The 19,431-nt window shown below is 50.2% G+C and overlaps 1 protein-coding gene across 1 annotated transcript in view; it reads left to right on the top strand.

Moving 5' to 3' along the window:
• Nucleotides 1–19,431, top strand: part of LOC135240365 (unconventional myosin-X-like) — a 91,865-nt gene that overhangs the window by 27,740 nt on the left and 44,694 nt on the right. The window contains 3 exon segments of the mRNA XM_064309747.1: nt 3,676–3,774; nt 16,350–16,508; nt 19,398–19,431. The exon segment at nt 19,398–19,431 is cut by the window's right edge and continues 154 nt beyond it. Coding sequence (XP_064165817.1) covers nt 3,676–3,774; nt 16,350–16,508; nt 19,398–19,431 — 292 coding nt within the window.

Here is a 19,431-nt window from a genome sequence, read left to right as displayed (position 1 = left end):
GGAGGAATTTTTTTTGGGATCGCTCACACTTTACCCCCGCGTAACACGTCACTAGTTCCTCCCGTCCTGTCCCAGGGAGGAGGTACAGAGCTGTGTTTCAGCACGCTTTGTTTACACTGGGGGCGGAAATGGAGCGAATTTTTGATCACCAGGATGGACTTCTTTTTTTTCAGGTGTACCCTCCCCTTACCTGAAGCAGTCCGCTGTATCCACAGCGCGTGTACCGTAACCTGTCCTGCCCTCCGCAAACAGGAAATGACCCCGGTCTCCCTGGTCTCCGTGGTCCATGGAACAGAGTCCTACCTGTCGGGGGGCGGCTTCGTTTCCCAAATTTCCCCATCCCTTTTCCCCGTAAAGTCACACACGGTTTTTCCTGCCCCGACTTGCCCCCACCGAGGGCTCGTTTCCTGGCAGACAGGGGGGGAGGGCAGAGCGCTTTTAAGCGTGTTCAACCAGCCCCACCCCCGCCCCGCGATAGACTGGCGGCCTGTCCAGGGTGTATTCCTGCCTCTCGCCCCAATGCACCCTGGGATAGCCCCCACCCCTCCCTGCGACCCTGCCCAGGATAAGCGGGTGTAGATAATGGATGGATAACTAGCCCCCCCCACCCCCGCCCTCCAGACATGACCCAGGTTATTTCCACGGAGACCCAGGTGACAGACGAACGTGGCGCATTTTTCCCGCTCTCCCGCGATGTGGAAATGCCTGCATGCCCGCCGTGCCAGCGGCCCATCGGGGCGGCGCGGGTCCTGCAGCGTAGCTCCGCGCGCGAGTCCTGGCCCGGCCGGCGCGTCCGGTGACTCCACACGCCGCTCGGCTTCCTGGCAGCCCCATGAGCCCGTGCCGCGAAGTCATACGCCGCCGGTGCCCCCCCTCGGGGACACCCGAGCCGTGCCGGGACCTGCGTCTGACTGGAATCTGCCACCCCTTCGAAGGCCTGCTCCTTACACCAAAAAAAAAAAATTAATTATAACAAGAGCGGGAAACGGTAATCTCTGAAGTAATATCTCACCAGGGCTTTTTTTGTAATTTGAGACCAGGCTATTGGAGATTTTGGTGAGTAATTACATGGTGACGCCCGGCTGTGCGTTTGGCTTTTGTTTTTTTTGTTTTTTTTTGCGGTTCCCGTTGAGGCAGAACCTTGGCACGTGTCACCACTTGTTTGTGTGATGGATCCTTTATAACGAGGCCCTGTGTGTGGAGCAGGGAGAGAGAGAGAGATCATATTTATATAATCCATCTTCCATTAGCTTCAGAAAAAACAGCTTCACCTCCCCGCCCCGCCCTATCCCATCCCCCCTCCTCACCCCCCCTCCCCTTCTCCCTCCCTTGATTTTCCCTGCCCGGTTCCTTCCCCAGGTAGACTCATGCCATATTTAACATCCCCCCGTCCCGTCTAATGGGGTCCTGAATAAATCTCCTCAGCCCTCCAGCAGGACTGTGGTTTGTGCGGGGGGGCGGGGGGGGGGGCTTTAATTAGGGAGTCTGGTGAGGGAGAAGGCTTCTGGAGTGGAGTGAGAATGCTGGTGCCAATACTCCTTTTCCACAGACCCTCCTGCGAGGTCATTGCATCATTTTATTAAGATAGGTAAATTATTATTAGGTCTAGATGGGGTTTGGGTCATTTCTCCTGTGTTTCATTGGGCGTTTCTGCCTCTCTCTCTCTGTCTCTCTCTCTCTCCCTCTCCCCCCCCCTCTCTCTCCCCCCTCCCTCTCCTCCCTCCCTCCTCCTCCTCCTCCCCCCCCCCCCTCTCTGGCGGACGTCCCGGCTGGCTTGGGCTTTGGGCAGCGGCCTCATTAATACGTAACGAGGAGCGATACTTCTGAGCTCTGACCTCGCGTCGGGTTTCCCCCGAGGAACCGAGACGGATCGATCCTCCTGCCCCCGCGTTCCTGCCCGACAAACGGGTGGGCCGGCGGCGGGGGGGGGGGGGGGAGGGGGGGGCACGCGCGAGGGTTATACACCTGGGCGAGCAGGCGTGGGGGACCCGTCCCGCCACGGAGAGTAACCCAACGCAGTGTGCGGACAATACCATGGTGACCCCCACCCTCGCCTCATGTGTGTGTGTGTGGGGGGGGGTGCCCTCTGCCCTCCCGTTATTGCGTCTGAATTATTGAAGGCCACCGTCCGCCTTCGCGCACTCACCTGGTCGCCCGCGGCGACGCCCCCGTGGGGTTGGTTACCTGGAACAGAATGGCGCGCCCGTCGACCGTGGCGCCCGGCTAATCAGTCAACGCAAATTTTTACTCAACGTGACGTGCGGAACAAAGGCGTGGCCACGGCTCGCTGCCCCGACACAACGGGGGCGAGCAGAAACAGATCCCACGCCAAACGGATGGGAAAACTCGAGCAATTACCCCACACAACAGACCAGGAGAGAACAAATCGCCCCGCAGATACATCATCTAAAAAAACAATGAAATATGTTCAGGTCGCCATTGTCATCCCGATACCCCTGAACGTGACACCTCGCAGTCGTATGTGCTGAGGCGTGGCATACCGTGTGTTGATGTGTGAGATTTCTTTTTTTTTTTTTTAATGAATACACAAGGGCTGGGGAGGGACATTTGTTAGCCTCATAGTCCAGACAGGGAGGGTGTTGCAACGGCAGTCCGAGCCAGCGGGTAGGTCAACATGTTTTCACCTGCGTTGCCAAGGTTATCTGACGTAGCGGAGAAGCTCCTTTTGTTATGAACGCCCTGTTTTCTCCACGCAGGCAGAGGGACCACAGCTTCTGGAGGACCAGCAGCTTTGAAGGTCACAGTGGCAGCGAGAGCTGGGCTCTAATTGGCCGGGGACTGCTATGATTAACCCTTTCTGAGCCAGGCCGTACACGAGGGTGTCATTGCTCTCACCTGGAATAACACATCTGTGGATCTGACTGTAGAGGGTCGGAGGTTTTTGGGATGGCGGTTGCTCTCCAGAGAGAGGCCCATGACATCATTGTGCGTGTTTCGAACACCTTCGGTTTTTATCTGTGGTCTCCAAGGGGCGAGAAAGGGCAGATTTTAAAAAGCCGAAGAAGGTCCTTTCCACCTGGAGGCGCAGATCCGTCCCGTTCAGCGGGCCGAGTCTCAGTCCGGGTCTGTCGTGTGTGCTGCCGCTTCCGGAACTGATCAGTTCAGCCCTGGAGACCACGAGGTGCTCTTCACAAAACCCGCTGTACGGTTCTCCATCCTCAATGGTTTTATTGTCTTAAGTACTTTAAAGCTTTTCCTGGGTTTTTAAAACAATTTCTTGTCAGGCTCTACAGTACATTTAAAGGAGGTTTAATATTAGAAGCAATACTGGTACTAATCTCCCTCATTATGGGAATCGCGTTGGGGTCTATGTGTGGCCTACAGGGTGGTCTGCACAGTAAGCTCTTGAAGCGTCAGTGTTAAGGCAGAGGAACAGCTGCTGTGATGGTCCTGTTCACAGCCACAGGACCAGAGTCAGGCCTGTGTTCGTACAGCAGAGATGGCCCCATACCCTCCATCTCAGCGCCCAGCAGAGCAAAACTAGGTCTCATTCAGTATCTCCCAAGTTTCTGTTTATTTATTAATAATTCAGTGCCTGTGTTTCCTCTAATATCTCTTTACTAATTGCATTCTGCTCTTTGCTAGGACATACTGCTGCTTTGTCTTAGTGTTTTTGTGCCCTCCCTCACCCTGTGCCGTTGTCTTTTGTTTCAGGGGGCCCGTGTCTGGGTGAAGGACAGGGGGCAGCTCCACCCCTCCACCGTCGCCACCTGCGCAGACGGCTCTCTGGTCTTCACCAGCGACTATGGACAGGTGAGACCTTCCTTCCTTTTGGGGTTCTGGGGAAACGGACGGAGGTCATCGGGTCACGGCAACAGGCGAACGGCATCACCTGGTCGAGGCCGAAATGTGATCGTTCTCACGTGAAAGCTGCTGCGTTTTTGTCCTGTTTAAGATGTGCACGTAAACCCAGGAGGCAATCAGACCCAGGTCTGCCGAACCCGAGGAGTCTCTCTGACGTAGTTTAAGTCTCTGACTGATTTATTTACGTTGTTATTTCATTGTTTCAGGTTGTAACCGTCCCACAGGACCACACGGGCACGGGGCTGTAAGATGCACACGGTTTTATTGACCAATCGCAACATAGTACTGCCAACCGCTCTTACTGCTGCTATAGGTCACTGGTAACCAACCCTGTTCCTGGAGATCTACCATCCTGTTGGTTTTCATTTCAACCCTAATTTGGCACACCTGACTCTACTAATTAGCAGCTCAACAAGATACCCAGCTGTTGAATGAGGTGTGCTTTGTTAGGGTTAGAATGAAAACCTACAGGATGGTAGATCTCCAGGAACAGGTTTGGTTAGCACTGCTGTAGCTGCTGCTGTAGTTGCTCTTGTTGTTGCTGTTGCTGTTTTTGCTGTTGTTGTTCGTAACCGTGTGCTTCCATCGTAAACTCCCCGGTCTCACTGCAGGCAGCACATATAAAGGTTAGCACTAATTGCGTAACTGCCCACAGCTGGGACTGCCGGCCAGCGAAACCACCCCCCCACCCCCACGCCCCCATCTCTCCGCCTGCAGCCGGCACCACAACCACGCCGCCCCCCTCACACAAGTATTTACTAGTGCAATCATCTTGTCCCCATTTGACAGCAAGCCATGGTCAATTCCACTGTTCTAACACAGTCTCTCCCAGCAATACTCCAGTGTCAGTGTTGTTTTGATAGCTGCAGTCATTGCACTATGTGTCTCCATCCTTCATTTTATATAGTGCAGGGAGAGATTTAGGTGCCGTTCTGGGGGGGGGGGGGGGGTTGTGCCCCTGAGTATTAATGGATCTGGACGTTAGTAATAATGCAGGAGCTGCTAAGCGGCGTAACAGAAATAGAACTGTGCTACCCAGGTCCCCCAAGAGAGAGGGAGTTATGGCCTTCAGTGTTATTACGAGCTGGATTATTCATCTCCATGTCCTACTTTGTCTGGCCTTTTTATATTTGACTTTTTTGTTAACACTGTCTTATTAATTTTTTTTTACTCCTTGTGTTTTACCTGGAAAAGGCTTTGAAATTATCATTAAATTATTAAACGAAGTTATTATTATTAGTTGTGTTGGGGAAAAAAGGTGTGGTTTGCCACAGAATGCAAATTTCTTTTTTTAAAAACAAACTCTGATCTGTAAGACCTGAATGTTGTAATTATCCCCAAGACATGCATCGGTATGAACATATATTTACACACAGATACACACATGTTAGACACACACACACACACACATACACACATTAATAATGTTTTGTTTAAGCAACTCTTCTATTGTTTTGCATGGCCTGATTGAGAGAGAGAGAGAGAGAGCGATAGACAGACAGACAAAGAGAGAGAGCGAGAAACAGACAGACAAAGAGAGAGAGAGAGAGACAGACAGAGAGAGAGAGAGGGATTGACAGACAGAGAGAGAGAGAGGGATTGACAGACAGACAGACAGAGAGAGAGGGAATGAAGGACAGACAGAGAGAGAGAGAGGGAGAGAGAGAGAGAGAGAGAGAGAGAGAGAGGGAGAGAACAGTTGTAAGAATGTCAGGAATCTGAACTTGATTGAAAGGAGCCCACAGGCCCTCTCTTATCTGCTACTGTACGCTCAGACTCTTTGTGTCTAAAGGATATCCTGTGACCATGTCGGGGGGGGGGGCGTGGGGGGTTTAATATAGTAACGGATCTGAATGCCCGAGCATTGTACCCAAAGCCCGGTGCACTGTGAGATTGTTTCTGAGTGAGTACAGTCATCGCTGCACTCAGAACCATCACTAATGTTCCATACAACCCCCCCCCCCCCCCGCCCCTCCCATACCCAGCCCTGAAAATATCTCTGATCATTTTTAATAAAACCGCGATCACAATCTCCCCCACTGGTACAATAACAGATTATCAAAAATGCAGCAGTAACTTATTTGTACCCCCCATCCCTCACTCCCCCCATGACCGTTGTCTGCCCCCCCCATCGCAGAGACAGAGCCTTGGTGACGGGCCTCTCTGCACACGTCAGAGCTTTTCAGTCCAGACGGTCCAGATTTGGTTTTTTTCCTGTACGTACGTTGTGTGTCAGAGTTCAGACAGTGGGGCCGCTGGGCTTTCTGCAGTGATATATGATGGCTTCCCGTTAGCCAGCTAGCGCTCACGAGCTCCATAAACACAGTGAGCTCACGTCGTCATTCATCCCTTACCTCAAAATGCTGAGGACACGTTTGTTTTCCTTTGTGTTCTACCGTTAAAGCACATGCATACCGTTACCACTGCCAGACCCTGTGCTTCACGGTTTAAATATACCACTGGCGAAGGGTCGCTGGACTTCGGCTGGTGGAGGAAGGGAATGTGTAACAAAGCACCAGGGGTGGGTCTGTCGTTGTGGGTGGAAATGAGTTTTCTGCATTATGCTGGAATCCTCCCCTCCTCCACTCACACAAACTGTATTTTTTGGGATTCTTTGTGCTTGTAGAACTCTGGTTGGTAATTCAGTTTGGGGCTTTAAATTTAAATTTAAATAAAGTTAAGTGAGTAAGTGTAGTGGACAGCCGTGTTGAGTTAAGATGTGAATATATACCAATTAGCCCCCCGACGCTCTAAAAAATATATTTTACTCTCAGTGGGACTAATTTGTGCTTCCTAACTGCAGTTAAATGTCAAAAGGCAGCCAATATGTCAGTTATTTAAATAATATGCTAATTGCCATACATTAGATTATATGATCATGGAGGCCTCCTGACTGTTTAGAAATTCTCGATTTAGTTGTGAGAGGCCTAGTTCCGTTTGAAAGTGGAAATGTCATTTCCAAAGTGATCCTTCTGGTGATTCTGGGATCAGGGGAAAGCGGAGGCCCTGGTCTCTCGTCCACCCTGGGCGTCGCCCTCGGCTCAAGCTGACGGAGGGGCTTGACCTCTCCCTCCTTCTCTGTTTCCCCCACTGAAATCCAGCCGCTGCACTCACTCTGAGCCCCAGGCTTCTAGAGCTGGGGAGGCCCGGCGGTATTCCGGACAGTATTCCGGGCAGTATTCTGGGCGGTATTCCCAGCAATATTCCGGGCAGTATTCCCCGTGGTATTCCTGGCGGTATTCCCGGCAGTATTTCCGGCAGTATTCCGGGCGGTATTCCCGGCGGTATTCCCAGCAGTATTCCGGGCGGTATTCCCAGTGGTATTCCTGGCATTATTCTGGGCGGTATTCCCAGTGGTATTCCTGGCGTATTCCTGGCGTATCGGTATTCCTGTCGGCATAGTTGTGTATTCCTAATGTATCGCGGTATTGCTAGTGCGCCTGCTGGAGTGTGTAATTCTTAAAATGTGATACTGAGGGTTGGCTGTCTTGAATGCGATCTCCTGATGGAGTGATGAAGTTGTTGACTGATGATACTGAGGGTGACTGGCTGATCTGCCAGTGAACCTGCTGTATTCTCACAGTGATGGACCGTGCTGTATCTACACAGTGATGGACTGTGCTGGATCTGCACAGTGATGGACTGTGCTGTGTCCGTATCTATGTCGTCTGTGGTATTGGCCATGCTATCCTGCCTATGCTCAGTGACTGACAGTAGGTCAGTGTGTACTGCATAGCCCACTCTTCACATATAAGTCTAATGGTACCATTGCTTTTCTGCTAACCGGAATACATTATAAAATTTGTTTGTGTGGTGTCTTTAAAAAAAAAAACATGACAAGGCAGGGAGTTTTATTGCTGTGTTCTAAAAGCACTATAATGACCCCTGTCTATATCTTTATCTTCTATGTGATAAACATCTGCAAAGGCCTTTCTCTAAAGCTCAGAAGTGGACTGCATGATGTTTGCTGAGATCTGTAGGGCTGGCTGTAAAAGCAGTGTGGTTATCTATAGGATGAATTATTCAGGCTCCCTGACAGTGTTCTGTACTGCTGATTTGATTACAGTCAGTGCAGCTGGACAGTTGAGGGGGGTGTAGGGGGATGATGGGGGGGTTCACACAAGGGCTGTATGGGAGATTTTGGAGTACACCATGAAGTGACTGGCTCAGGGTTTGAAGCAAAAAGAACCAAGCAGATCATGGTAATGATTGCTCCTCTCGCCCTGAACCGACCCTGAATAAAAAGCAGGAAGTGCGAGAGGAGAAATAGCTGTTTCTGATCAATGGCGTTCTTTTACAGAATACAGAGGATGCAGAACTCCCTGCCCTCCTTCTCCCTCTCAGGTGGGAAGTCACGGGGGGAGGGGGAGGGGGGCGGAGCCGGGTGCGTTGATGGGGTGGCACAGGGTGGCAGTGTAGTGTAATGATTTAGGAGCTAGTCTTGTAACTTGAAGGTTGCAGGTTTGATTCCTGCCGTTGTACCCTTGAGCATGGTGCTTAACCTGCATTTCTTAAATAGATATATCCAGCAGTATGAATGGATGCAATGTAAATGCTATGTAAAAAAAAAAACAGTGTGAGTCGGTCTGGATAAATGCCTGTAATGTAATGTAATGGAGACTGGATGACTGTGCTTTTTTCCGTCCCCTGCATATGAAACTGCACACCAAGGAAGTGAGCGTGGACCGCAGCATCACTGCACCGCACATAAATCCCCAACGTTCCCGAGTGCATGCCTTCATACCTGCCGCCCCCCCCACACCCCCGCCGGCCCACAGGGTGCATAAATCGGGCTGCTGCGGGGGGGAGGGGGGGGTTCCCAGCCCTCGGAACACAGCCGAAAACATTCCGTTACACGCACACCGTCTCCCGGCTTTTTCCGTGAGCGTCAGGGGGGTAAATTCCATTTCGGCTCCATCACTTTAGGGAAGACCGCTCAGGATTAGAGTTATGAATTGGAGCAAAAATTCCTGTTGTGGTCTCCTAGGATCTCTCCATAAACACGGTGAACTTCCACCTTCAACTGTACTGTTTCTGTTTTTTTGAGTGAGTGAGTGAGTGAGTGTGTGTGTGTGTGTGAGAGAGTGAGTGAATGAGTGAGTGTGTGTGTGTGTGACAGTAAGTAAGTGTGTGTGTGAGTGTGTGTGTGTGCTCGTATTTGTATCCACCAGTCTTGCAAGTTATGTCATCATCATTATAGTTATATCATCAGCATTTGAAATTTAATCTTGCAGAAAGTACTGCATTGTGCTCCACTCTACCAGAATGTACTGCACTGTATTATAATAATATTGTTATTATTATTATTATTATTGTTATTATTATTATTATTATTGTTATTATTCGTAATAGTAGTACTGGACAGAAGTAGATCGTGGCTCTGTTGAGTATCCTCTCAGATTTATCTGTAGTCTGCAGCCCTTTGTTCCTCCCAGAATGCACTGGGGTTGGGTGAGGCCCTCGGTGTGGCAGATGGGCTGTTACATCAGCGCTGTGGCCCGTGCATTTTGACCCTAGCTGCCCCCTGTAGTGCTTCATTGATCTCCAACTCAGCTGGGGGAACTGCTCAGCTGCCCCGTTCCCCACTCGCAGCCACATGCATATTCATCAGCTGCAGGAGCAGCCGAAGCACACGCACTGCACGTGTGCAGACTGGCTCGGGGGCGGGGCCTCCTGGCACCGCCCTGCTCGCCGCCGGCCGGGGGGCGGAGACTAAGTGAAGTCGCACCTGGCGGATTTTTCGCCGGGGGGCAATGCGACCTGGAGACATGCTGTACTGTAGGGTTTGCAGTTTGCAGTCTACTGAAAGCCTGAAGTACTGAAATGTCAAAAGAATGAGACTCGCCCGCGTGATATGATGCTCCAAAATTTAAGTTATGATCCGACGATAGTGTGAAGGTATTGGCCTTGCCAAGCCTTCGTCAAAATGCTGCCAAAATTTCAGTTGGACTTCATGTTTCGCAATTGCGGTACAGCATTGAAAGTCTGTTAAAAGCTGTACAACTCAGAAGCTGCCACTTCCTATCCAATGATAAATTGCCGCAAACCTTTAAGAATAATTTGTCTTTGATTGGGCTTGAATTCTGGGTTAGGCAGACTGTATCGACCTGATTATTAATAGGCCTGATAGCCAGTTAGGGTGAATCCTGTTTTAGATTTTAGACTCAGTGTGTGCAGAGGAGACAGGCTAACGGTCACGCACACGCACACACACACACACACACACACACACACGCATTCTCTCTCACACACACACACACACATTGAGCATTGATCGTCTGGGCTAATGAATCCAAAATCAATGGAAGACAGGAACTCACATAGATGTGCACTTTAAAATGTGCGTGTGTGTGTGCATGCGTGCTTGTGTGTGCGTGTGTGTGTGTGTGTGTGTGTGTGTGTGTGTGTATTCTCAGTTAGGACACAGGCACTTATCCTAACGGTTTGAAACATGTTGTGATGATTTTAATTGCCAGCACAGCATTTGATTTTTACTCGAGCCGATTTTCCAATATGTCGCCAATATCAAGGTCAATATCGAGGTCTTTATTTATAATACCCTTTGACCCCAGGCTTTCCATTAAGAGGTGGCTATTCTGTGGGTAATGGTGTATACATGACCTCAATTAGCCTCATGTTTGCGTAGTCTAGTCATCTGTGTTTCTTTTTTGTTTACCTGTTATTCAGTGTTGCACTTAACGAAAACTCCTTATTAGAAATGGTTTAAAATAGTTAATTTGGAAGTGATAAACATGGTATTATTAATGTTATTATGGCCTGTTCATTCTTTTACAAGGAGAGCAGTTTTTAATGAAGTCTTAAGTAAGTCATTTAAAAGTCATTTACATTTTTTCAGTTCCCTGTTTTGGCACGTTGTCCCTCTCTCTGTGTTTCTCTCGTGTGGAGTGTAACGCGCGGCCTTCTAAACCCAAACAAGCGAAGCTCTCGCGCTATTCGCTGAAAGCTTTGAGACCCCGTATCCCGTCTCTGATGTGGAATGTAGCCTTGCCCGTGGCTGTTTGTCGTCTCACCCGCGGTTTGTGTTTCTTACAACTTCAGAGAATAACGTGGCGGACAAAACAAGCATGTACGGGAACACTATATCACTATATCACAGCCCAGAGAGAGCGTCTGAATATCTGATACCCTAAAACAAACCCCCCCCCCACCTCCTGTTCCCTTGGGTAGAGGGGATGACCGGGACAGGGCTATGTGTCCATCAGGACGTGACCTCTGACCCCTCAGAATGCGGGCGCTTTGTGTAACAATCAGGCTATGCTGATGTGAGGGGGCGGAGCCTTTTTTGAGTGGGAGTTGGCTGAAAGTGAGTGTCAGGGAGAGTGGTTACCACGGCGATAGAACCTTAAATTGTCCTTAGAACCTTGAAGTGTCCTCAGCTGTCAGATGAAGATGGATTGTGGGAAATGCTTGCTGTAACTACTGTTGGTGCCTTAACCAGCGTAAGGGTATATCTGTTCCATCTCTGCATCGTTACTGTTTCACCACTATGTGCAAAACTCACATCTCAGTTAGATCAGTCATTACCCAGCCGTTATATTAAATTACACAGTCACAATACAGGCTGGCAGCAGAGAAACACGTATTGAAACATCCTCAGCCAATCGGCTGCCACCCCTGATCAGGGCAGCGAATTACGCGACGCCTTCAGTCTCACCTTTTCACACAGTCGCCTGGGCTCGTCTTACAGCGCTGTGCTGTAATCTGACAGCAGACCGTAGAGCTCAGTCACATCCACCTGGCCTGCTGTTGGGCTGTAGCAGGGAGAGCTGACAGCGGGTGATTATCCTGATTTATGATGGAGCTGCACCAGGGACCTGTGCTTTGTTCCTGGACAATGGCTTTGTTTCTCTTTTTTTAGGTAACGGTGAGCTGCAAGCTTTGTTGTGGCCGTTTGTTTGTTGTGCATTCTGTGCAGTAATGTTTCATGTGTAACGGTGTGTAACCCGCTGGGGATAAAGTGTATGAAGATATCTACCACCCAGGCAAACATTAATTATGATGATGATGATGATGATTACAGAAGTACACACATCTTCACAGGTACACACACATGCACACACACACACATACACTCTGTCCTGCCAATGCCCTGTCACAGAGGGACAAAGATAAGAGACTGTTCAAGAAAATTACTCATCGCGATTCAGCAGTCGTGCACGCTCATTTCAGCAGGGGGTTGTGCACGCTCGTATGAGCAGGGGGTCGTGCATGCTCATTTCAGCAGGGGGTTGTGCACGCTCGTATGAGCAGGGGGTCGTGCACGCTCGTATGAGCAGGGGGTTGTGCACGCTCGTATGAGCAGGGGGTTGTGCACGCTCGTATGAGCAGGGGGTTGTGCACGCTCGTATGAGCAGGGGTCGTGCACGCTCGTATGAGCAGGGGGTTGTGCACGCTCGTATGGAGCGGGGTCGTGCACGCTCGTATGAGCAGGGGGTTGTGCACGCTCGTATGAGCAGGGGGTCGTGCACGCTCGTATGAGCAGGGGGTTGTGCACGCTCGTATGAGCAGGGGGTCGTGCACGCTCGTATGAGCAGGGGTCGTGCACGCTCGTATGAGCAGGGGTCGTGCACGCTCGTATGAGCAGGGGTTGTGCACGCTCGTATGAGCAGGGGGTTGTGCACGCTCGTATGAGCAGGGGGTCGTGCACGCTCGTATGAGCAGGGGGTCGTGCACGCTCGTATGAGCAGGGGGTCGTGCACGCTCGTGTGAGCAGGGGGTCGTGCACGCTCGTATGAGCAGGGGGTCGTGCACGCTCGTATGAGCAGGGGGTCGTGCACGCTCGTGTGAGCAGGGGGTTGTGCACGCTCATATGAGCAGGGGGTCGTGCACGCTCGTATGAGCAGGGGGTCGTGCACGCTCGTATGAGCAGGGGGTCGTGCACGCTCGTATGAGCAGGGGATGATGAAACCCTGCGAGTCTTTAAGGGTCACAGACAGACAGGGTGAAAGAGCACAAAGACAGCGTGGGGGGGAGGGGGAGAGGGTTAGGGTTAGGGAAGGGAAGTCATGCTGGTGTGATCTCTGAGGGTCGAGTGCGGGGCAGAGAGAGGGCTCCAGCTGTGGGGGAAATCCCACCTGCGTGTCACGAGCTCCCACACTCAGCCGTGTGTGTGTGTGTGTGTGTGTGCGTGTGTCTGTGAGTGTGTGTGTGCGTGCTTGTGTATGTGTGTGTGTGAGTGTGTGTGTGCAGGACAGAGCTGATTCCATAGCAGCGATGCTAATGATGCTAATGATGCTGATGAAAGGCCAGGGGAGGAAGCAGCGTTTCTATTAATGCGATACAGAGGGAGATACAGGAAGCAGGAATGCCAGGCATCACAGATCTCTGTGTGCCCGGAGGAGAGAGAGAGTTCCATCAGGAGAGTGGATTACATTACATTACATTGCATTACATTACAGGCATTTAGCAGACGCTCTTATCCAGAGCGACTTACACAGCATTCTACATAGCATTTACACTGCATCCATTTATACAGCTGGATATATACTGGAGCAATGCAGGTTAAGTACCTTGCTCAGGGGTACAACGGCAGTGTCCTACCTGGGATTCAGAACTGTGACCTTTGGGTTACAAGACCAGGTCCTTTCCCATTATACTACACTGCCGCCCATATTGGGGGCATTAGTAACCAACCCTGTTCCTTGAGATCTACCGTTCTGTAGGTTTTTATTTGAACCCTAATTTGGCACTCCTGACTCTACTAATTAGCAGTTCAATGAGAACTCTAGCTGTTGAAAGCAATGTGCTTTGTTAGGGTTGCAGAGAAAACCTACAGGATGGTAGATCTCCAGGAGCAGGGTTGGGCAGCCCTGCTCTAGCTGTTGAATGAGGTGTGCTTTGTTAGGGTTGGAGTGAAAACCTACAGGACGGTAGATCTCCAGAAACAGGGTTGGGCAGCCCTGCTCTAGCTGTTGAATGAGGTGTGCTTTGTTAGGGTCGGAGTGAAAACCTACAGGACGGTAGATCTCCAGGGGCAGGGTTGGTTACCGCTGTAAAGCATTGTTAGTTGGAGAGTGCATATCAGTCTCTGCGCATCGCACCTAAGAGTGCTTCTCTCACCAGAACACACACACAGCTGACCTCTGCTACGTCCGCAGTTCCAGCACCCCGGCTCTGACGTGGCGAGGGATGGTGTGGACGCTCAGAAGGTGGTTTATGTGTTATGAGACCGGTGAATAAACACGGGACTGTAAGGCCAGAGCCCGCTGTGAAACCCGATATCTGCGTTCGAGCGCCGCGATCCCTGGAATAAACGAGTCAGTGGTGCAGCCTTAATCGCCTTCTCCCAGCATGCAGTGCGACGTCCGGTAAACACATTGATCCCGAAGGGCCCCCCCTGGAACACTTTGCCATTTAAACAGGAGTCCAGCTGAAACATAACCCCTGCATCATGACTTATTGTAGCCATGGAGGGGGTGGGGGTGGGGCGCTGGGGGGTTAGTCATGGGATGCTGTTAATTGCTTTTTCCCAGCATGCATTGTGATCATCAGTGAATTGCAGTCTTTGCAGAAGGAACGCTTTGTGCAGAGTGAGATGTCCAGTGTTAAATTGGCTCTTACAGAGTGCATTTGGCCCCGTTCTGGCCCAGAATACGACCAGATGTGCTCCATTAGAGCTGAATCGACACTGAGCACTTTACTCGTGTGGAACACTTCCATTGAGCCGGACCCCAGGTGTTGGAAGTCTGCACGCGGCTCACCTTTAACCCTTTGATGTACCTTGTTATTGTGAGGGTGAGGGGGGGGATTTATGTTCTCGCTCTCTGAACTCAATTAGTCAGAGTGTACACTTTGCTGAAACGAGCGTAAATCTGGCAACCTCCCCCAACCGTTTGTTTGGACACCTGACATTGTTACGTTTCCTGTCAAACTGTCCCCACCCTAACCCTGACACAGGGGCCCAACCCCACCGAAACACTCAATCACACACCCACACACACCCACACATGCTCACACACAGCGCATACACACCCACACACACACACACACACACACGTGCTCACACACAGCGCATACACAATCACACACCCACACACCCACATGCACACACACACGCACACACAGATGCACAGCACGCACGCACACACACAGCGCATACACAAACACACGCGCACAGCACATGCATGAACACTAGTATATTGAATATTAGTATATTTGTCCTCACATATGCAAAGTGGTTTCTCTGTTAGAAATAAGACTTTGGTAGTTGAAATTGGTATTTGGAGTTGGAATAGGAGATTGGTAGATGGTGACACTGTTAAAACATGTTCACTGTGCGTCCATAGCAACGTTTCCTATGTGGCATCGATCATGATGTGCATTCATATCATTTATTTATATTTGTATTAATTTATACGATATTTATTCATATTTATATTATGGCCAATCATCTGCAACCACAGCTGCATTCATGCACCAACCCCACTGCCTTGCCCCATGCATGCCAGCTTTTGAACAACCCTGTAATGACATTACAATATGCACACTACATAAAGCATAAGAGTGGGAACACAGCCTGAGGTAATTATATTAATTGTTCTCTCCAGGACTCAGTTTTTTTCCCCCTGAATCGGTCAAAAACGATCCTCAGAGTAACCCAGCATTCTAAAAACCAGATAATGAGAAATAACAGTGTAAAGGCAATGTCACGCAGGGCAAACGTTCCTCAAAATAAATGTGTTCCCATTTTTATCTCGATTTCTAACACGGGCTTTTGTGTTCCTTCACCCGCTGGCTAAGTCTTGCACATTTTGGCTCAATTTCCCCTGAAGGATGTGTTCTGTGAAGTGTTTGGGATTATAACAAAATAAAAAAAAACTTTGTATCAGCAGAAGACAAAGCCCACCGCTGTGCATGATTTGGCCTTAGATGTACGTTTGAACCACCTCATGGAGGATCTGGTCCTTCTGGTTGAGCAGTGATTCGCTGTGGGGCCCTGAATTTAGGACTTACATTGCTAGAGCAGAGGGGATCCCTGGTGAAAGTTCATCTGAGGAGCTGCGAGGAGCCTTAACGGAACATTCCAATGCTGATGTCGCAATCACCGTTGGTGACTGGAAGCGGTGGAGTCCCGGAACACTGACTTTGAAAAAAGAAAAAAAAAAACATTCCAACATATCTTCAGAGGGTCAAACCGGGTGTGTCCTCTGTTGTGTTCCAGATGCTCAGTTAAACTGGGCGTGTCCCTCATGTTAAACTGGGCGTGTCTCTCGCTGTGTTCCAGGTGCTCAGTTAAACTGGGCGTGTCTCTCGCTGTGTTCCAGGTGCTCAGTTAAACTGGGCGTGTCTCTCGCTGTGTTCCAGGTGCTCAGTTAAACTGGGCGTGTCTCTCGCTGTGTTCCAGGTGCTCAGTTAAACTGGGCGTGTCTCCCGCTGTGTTCCAGGTGCTCAGTTAAACTGGGCGTGTCTCCCGCTGTGTTGCAGGTGCTCAGTTAAACTGGGTGTGTCTCTCGCTGTGTTCCAGGTGCTCAGTTAAACTGGGCGTGTCTCTCGCTGTGTTGCAGGTGCTCAGTCTGCAGCCGGGGGAGGTGAGCAGGGAGAGGGTGCAGCCCATGCACCGGAGCAGCGTGGACGGGGTGGAGGACATGTCCTCGCTGGCCGAGCTGCACGAAGCCGCCATCATGCACAACCTGTACCAGCGTTACCGGGGCGACCGCATCTACGTAAGGCTCCGCCCCCACCCGCCAAAACTCGCCGGGCCGTCTGTGTCCCAGCATGCTCCACGAACCTGCCGCCTTTGGGCCTCATTCACAAAACACGCGTACGATCACATCTCATCGTAAACTGGGTGTAAGAACGTTTCCAAGAACATTTCGGCATCATCATCTTTTTTTTTCTTATCTGTATTTGTTCATGGCTGTTTCCTTCTGCTAATCACATGAAGAGGACTGTGCATAAAAGTTACAAACAGTCAGCATTCATCATCTTATACACCTGAGATATGCACAAATCGAAGGTCTGCATGTGTCCTGAATCCCATATTGATTTTTCAGAGGAACATGTTTAAGAACAAAAATAAGAATAATTTAAGAAAAGTTTTGTGAATGAGGCCCAATGTGCTCAAGTTTAAAAAACCTGTGACGTTTTGCAAATCCAGAAACCAGAGTTTTTGTCTGCTTTTGTCCACTTATTAAATTTGGTTAGATCTAGCATGCACATGTCTGGGGTTCAGTGTGAGTCTTTCTCCTGAGGCGTGGGGCCTCACAGATGTGTGAGAAACATCCTTGTTAGCCAGCAGAAGTTTCCTGTTTTCAGAAGGCCTCACCTGCTCTCCAAATAGCGTCTTGAGCAGCTATGCACGCACACACACACACACACACACACAGGCACACGCACACACACACACACACAGGCACACGCACACACACACACACACAGGCACACGCACACACACACACACACACACACAGGCACAAGCACATGCACATATGTAAACACATGCACATAAACATACACGCACACACTGCTCTGTTGGATGCCTCCCTGTATGAGTGTGCGTGTGTGTGTGTGTGTGTTTGTGTGTGTGTGTGTGCGTACTTGTGTGTGTGTGTGTGTGTGCGTACTTGTGTGTGTTTGTGTGTGTGTGTGTTGTTCACACACACACTCCAAAAGGCGTCTCACCTACGTCTCAGGTTCAGAGCCCTGGACAGGCAGGTGCTTCCTGTTTCACATCTGCTTCTTAGCCAATCAGCCCTGTGCGGAGGCGGACCCCAGGCGTAATACTGCTTCCTGTTTCCTGTCCTGTTCCGCCCCCTTATACCAGTCACTCGCCTTCTGTGCGACATCACATGTGTAGAGCGCTGCTTAACAGGACACCACAATGATCCAGATACCTTTGTTCCTCATACCTTGCTCAGATGATCTGAAGTAATAAGACTGCATCTGAATACAGCACACACAGTGATCAGAATCAGGATGCCGGTTGAATTATGCAAGGTCCCATATGTTCAGCCCTCTCATTTGTGAGGCTGTTATTTGCAGACATCCGTCTTCTTCCGCAGCATACAAATTACCTGTTTGATGCCATCTGGGTGGCTTTCCTTTGTAGACGTTCGCCGAGCTGCCCCCTACTCTTTGAACAAACAAACTGTCGGATTCCCTGGATTTTTGTGATGGTTTGGTGATTAAATTTTAAACATGCGTATTTACTGAAGCGCTGCCTCGTGCTGGCAGTTGCTGATTGCGCTGTTTAGTCGGGATGGATGAGGGAAAGGCCGCCTGCAGTTTGTGAGGCAACAGCTGGACCTGAGTGCGCATTTTTATGTGTTGCTCTGCTTCCTCCTTGTGGTGGAAAGATGACAGCGCAGGCACCGATTTTTAAAAATAATGGGAGCTCACCTAAAACTGGTATGTTTCCACTTACCCGGGAGCACTATCTGTCCATCCACAGTTTCACTGAAATGTGACGAGTTTTATAGATATTCTCTGCAGGTCAAACTGTTAAAACGGGCCATCTTCATGCGACCTTAAGCGCCATAAATTTACATTTTAAATATTCAACAGCAACGTCTCTCTCCAAATACAACCCTGCAGTTACTCACCAACATCCACAGAGCTTAATTTGTGCACATTTTCATCTAGGAGTACTTCTATTTCATTTCTGGGTGAACTGCTCCTGGTTGTTTTTGGTTTTTAACATTTCACCCATTCCTGGAGCTGGATTTTTTAAAATTTCCCCATCTGGGATTCAAACCTGCAGCTCCATGCATTTTGGATTTACAGAGACAAAGGCATCCATCGACCCAGCAGGGGCCTGACTCAGATACCTTTCACTCTGAAACTGTGCGCCACACAACGTCGCATGTCTTCCTGCGATCAGGGCGGGGCATCTGCACCAATCACAGCACACGCAAGCCCCCATTAGCAAGTCTTACCTCACTGCAGTGGCCCTGACTTTAAACACATCCATCGCCACGTCACCTGCTTATCCGCGAGCCATTGTGGGTTTTGAGGGAGGCAGCAGGAACGGAAGCGATCTCTGATCACCCCACGGAACGTTCCACGTCTGAGAGCTCGGCGGCCGACCGGATCGGGAACGCCTCCTCTGCCCAAAAGTTTAGGATCGGCGCGCGCGTGCCAGCCAGGGAGCGGTATGGAGCGGTCTCTCTGGCGTGCCCGGGCGTGGGGAGATGCCCGTAGGCTGTGTGTTATCTCCCTGACGAGCAGCGGCGAGACGCGGGCCGGCTCGGTGCCAGGAGGGCGGCGCCAGAGACCGCAGTGTGAAAGTGTGGCGGTTTGTGTTCTGTCTGGCCCTGGAGTGATTATGGGCGGGGTTGGGCACGGGCACCGTTCCCTTACGCAACACGCTGAACATAGCTTTAACTGGGCGCTTCGGTACTTTCATTTAGCTTATCACTTTCTGTTTGAATAGAAAACAAGAGAAATTTCACTTATTCAAGTCCCCTCCAGATATGGATGTCTGTGAAACAAAGAAATTATGATGACGGTTTAAATTCCTCTGTTGTTCTAATTTATCATCTTCCCTCTTCCTGCTAATTTCACCCTCTCCTCTCCTCCCCTCCTCATCCCTTCTTCTCTCCTCCTCCTCCCAGACCAACATCGGCTCCATCCTGGCGGCGGTGAACC

Source organism: Anguilla rostrata, chromosome 15 (assembly GCF_018555375.3).
Source record: "Anguilla rostrata isolate EN2019 chromosome 15, ASM1855537v3, whole genome shotgun sequence".
Lineage (NCBI taxonomy): Eukaryota > Metazoa > Chordata > Actinopteri > Anguilliformes > Anguillidae > Anguilla > Anguilla rostrata.
This window is presented reverse-complemented; position numbering and strand designations above follow the sequence as displayed.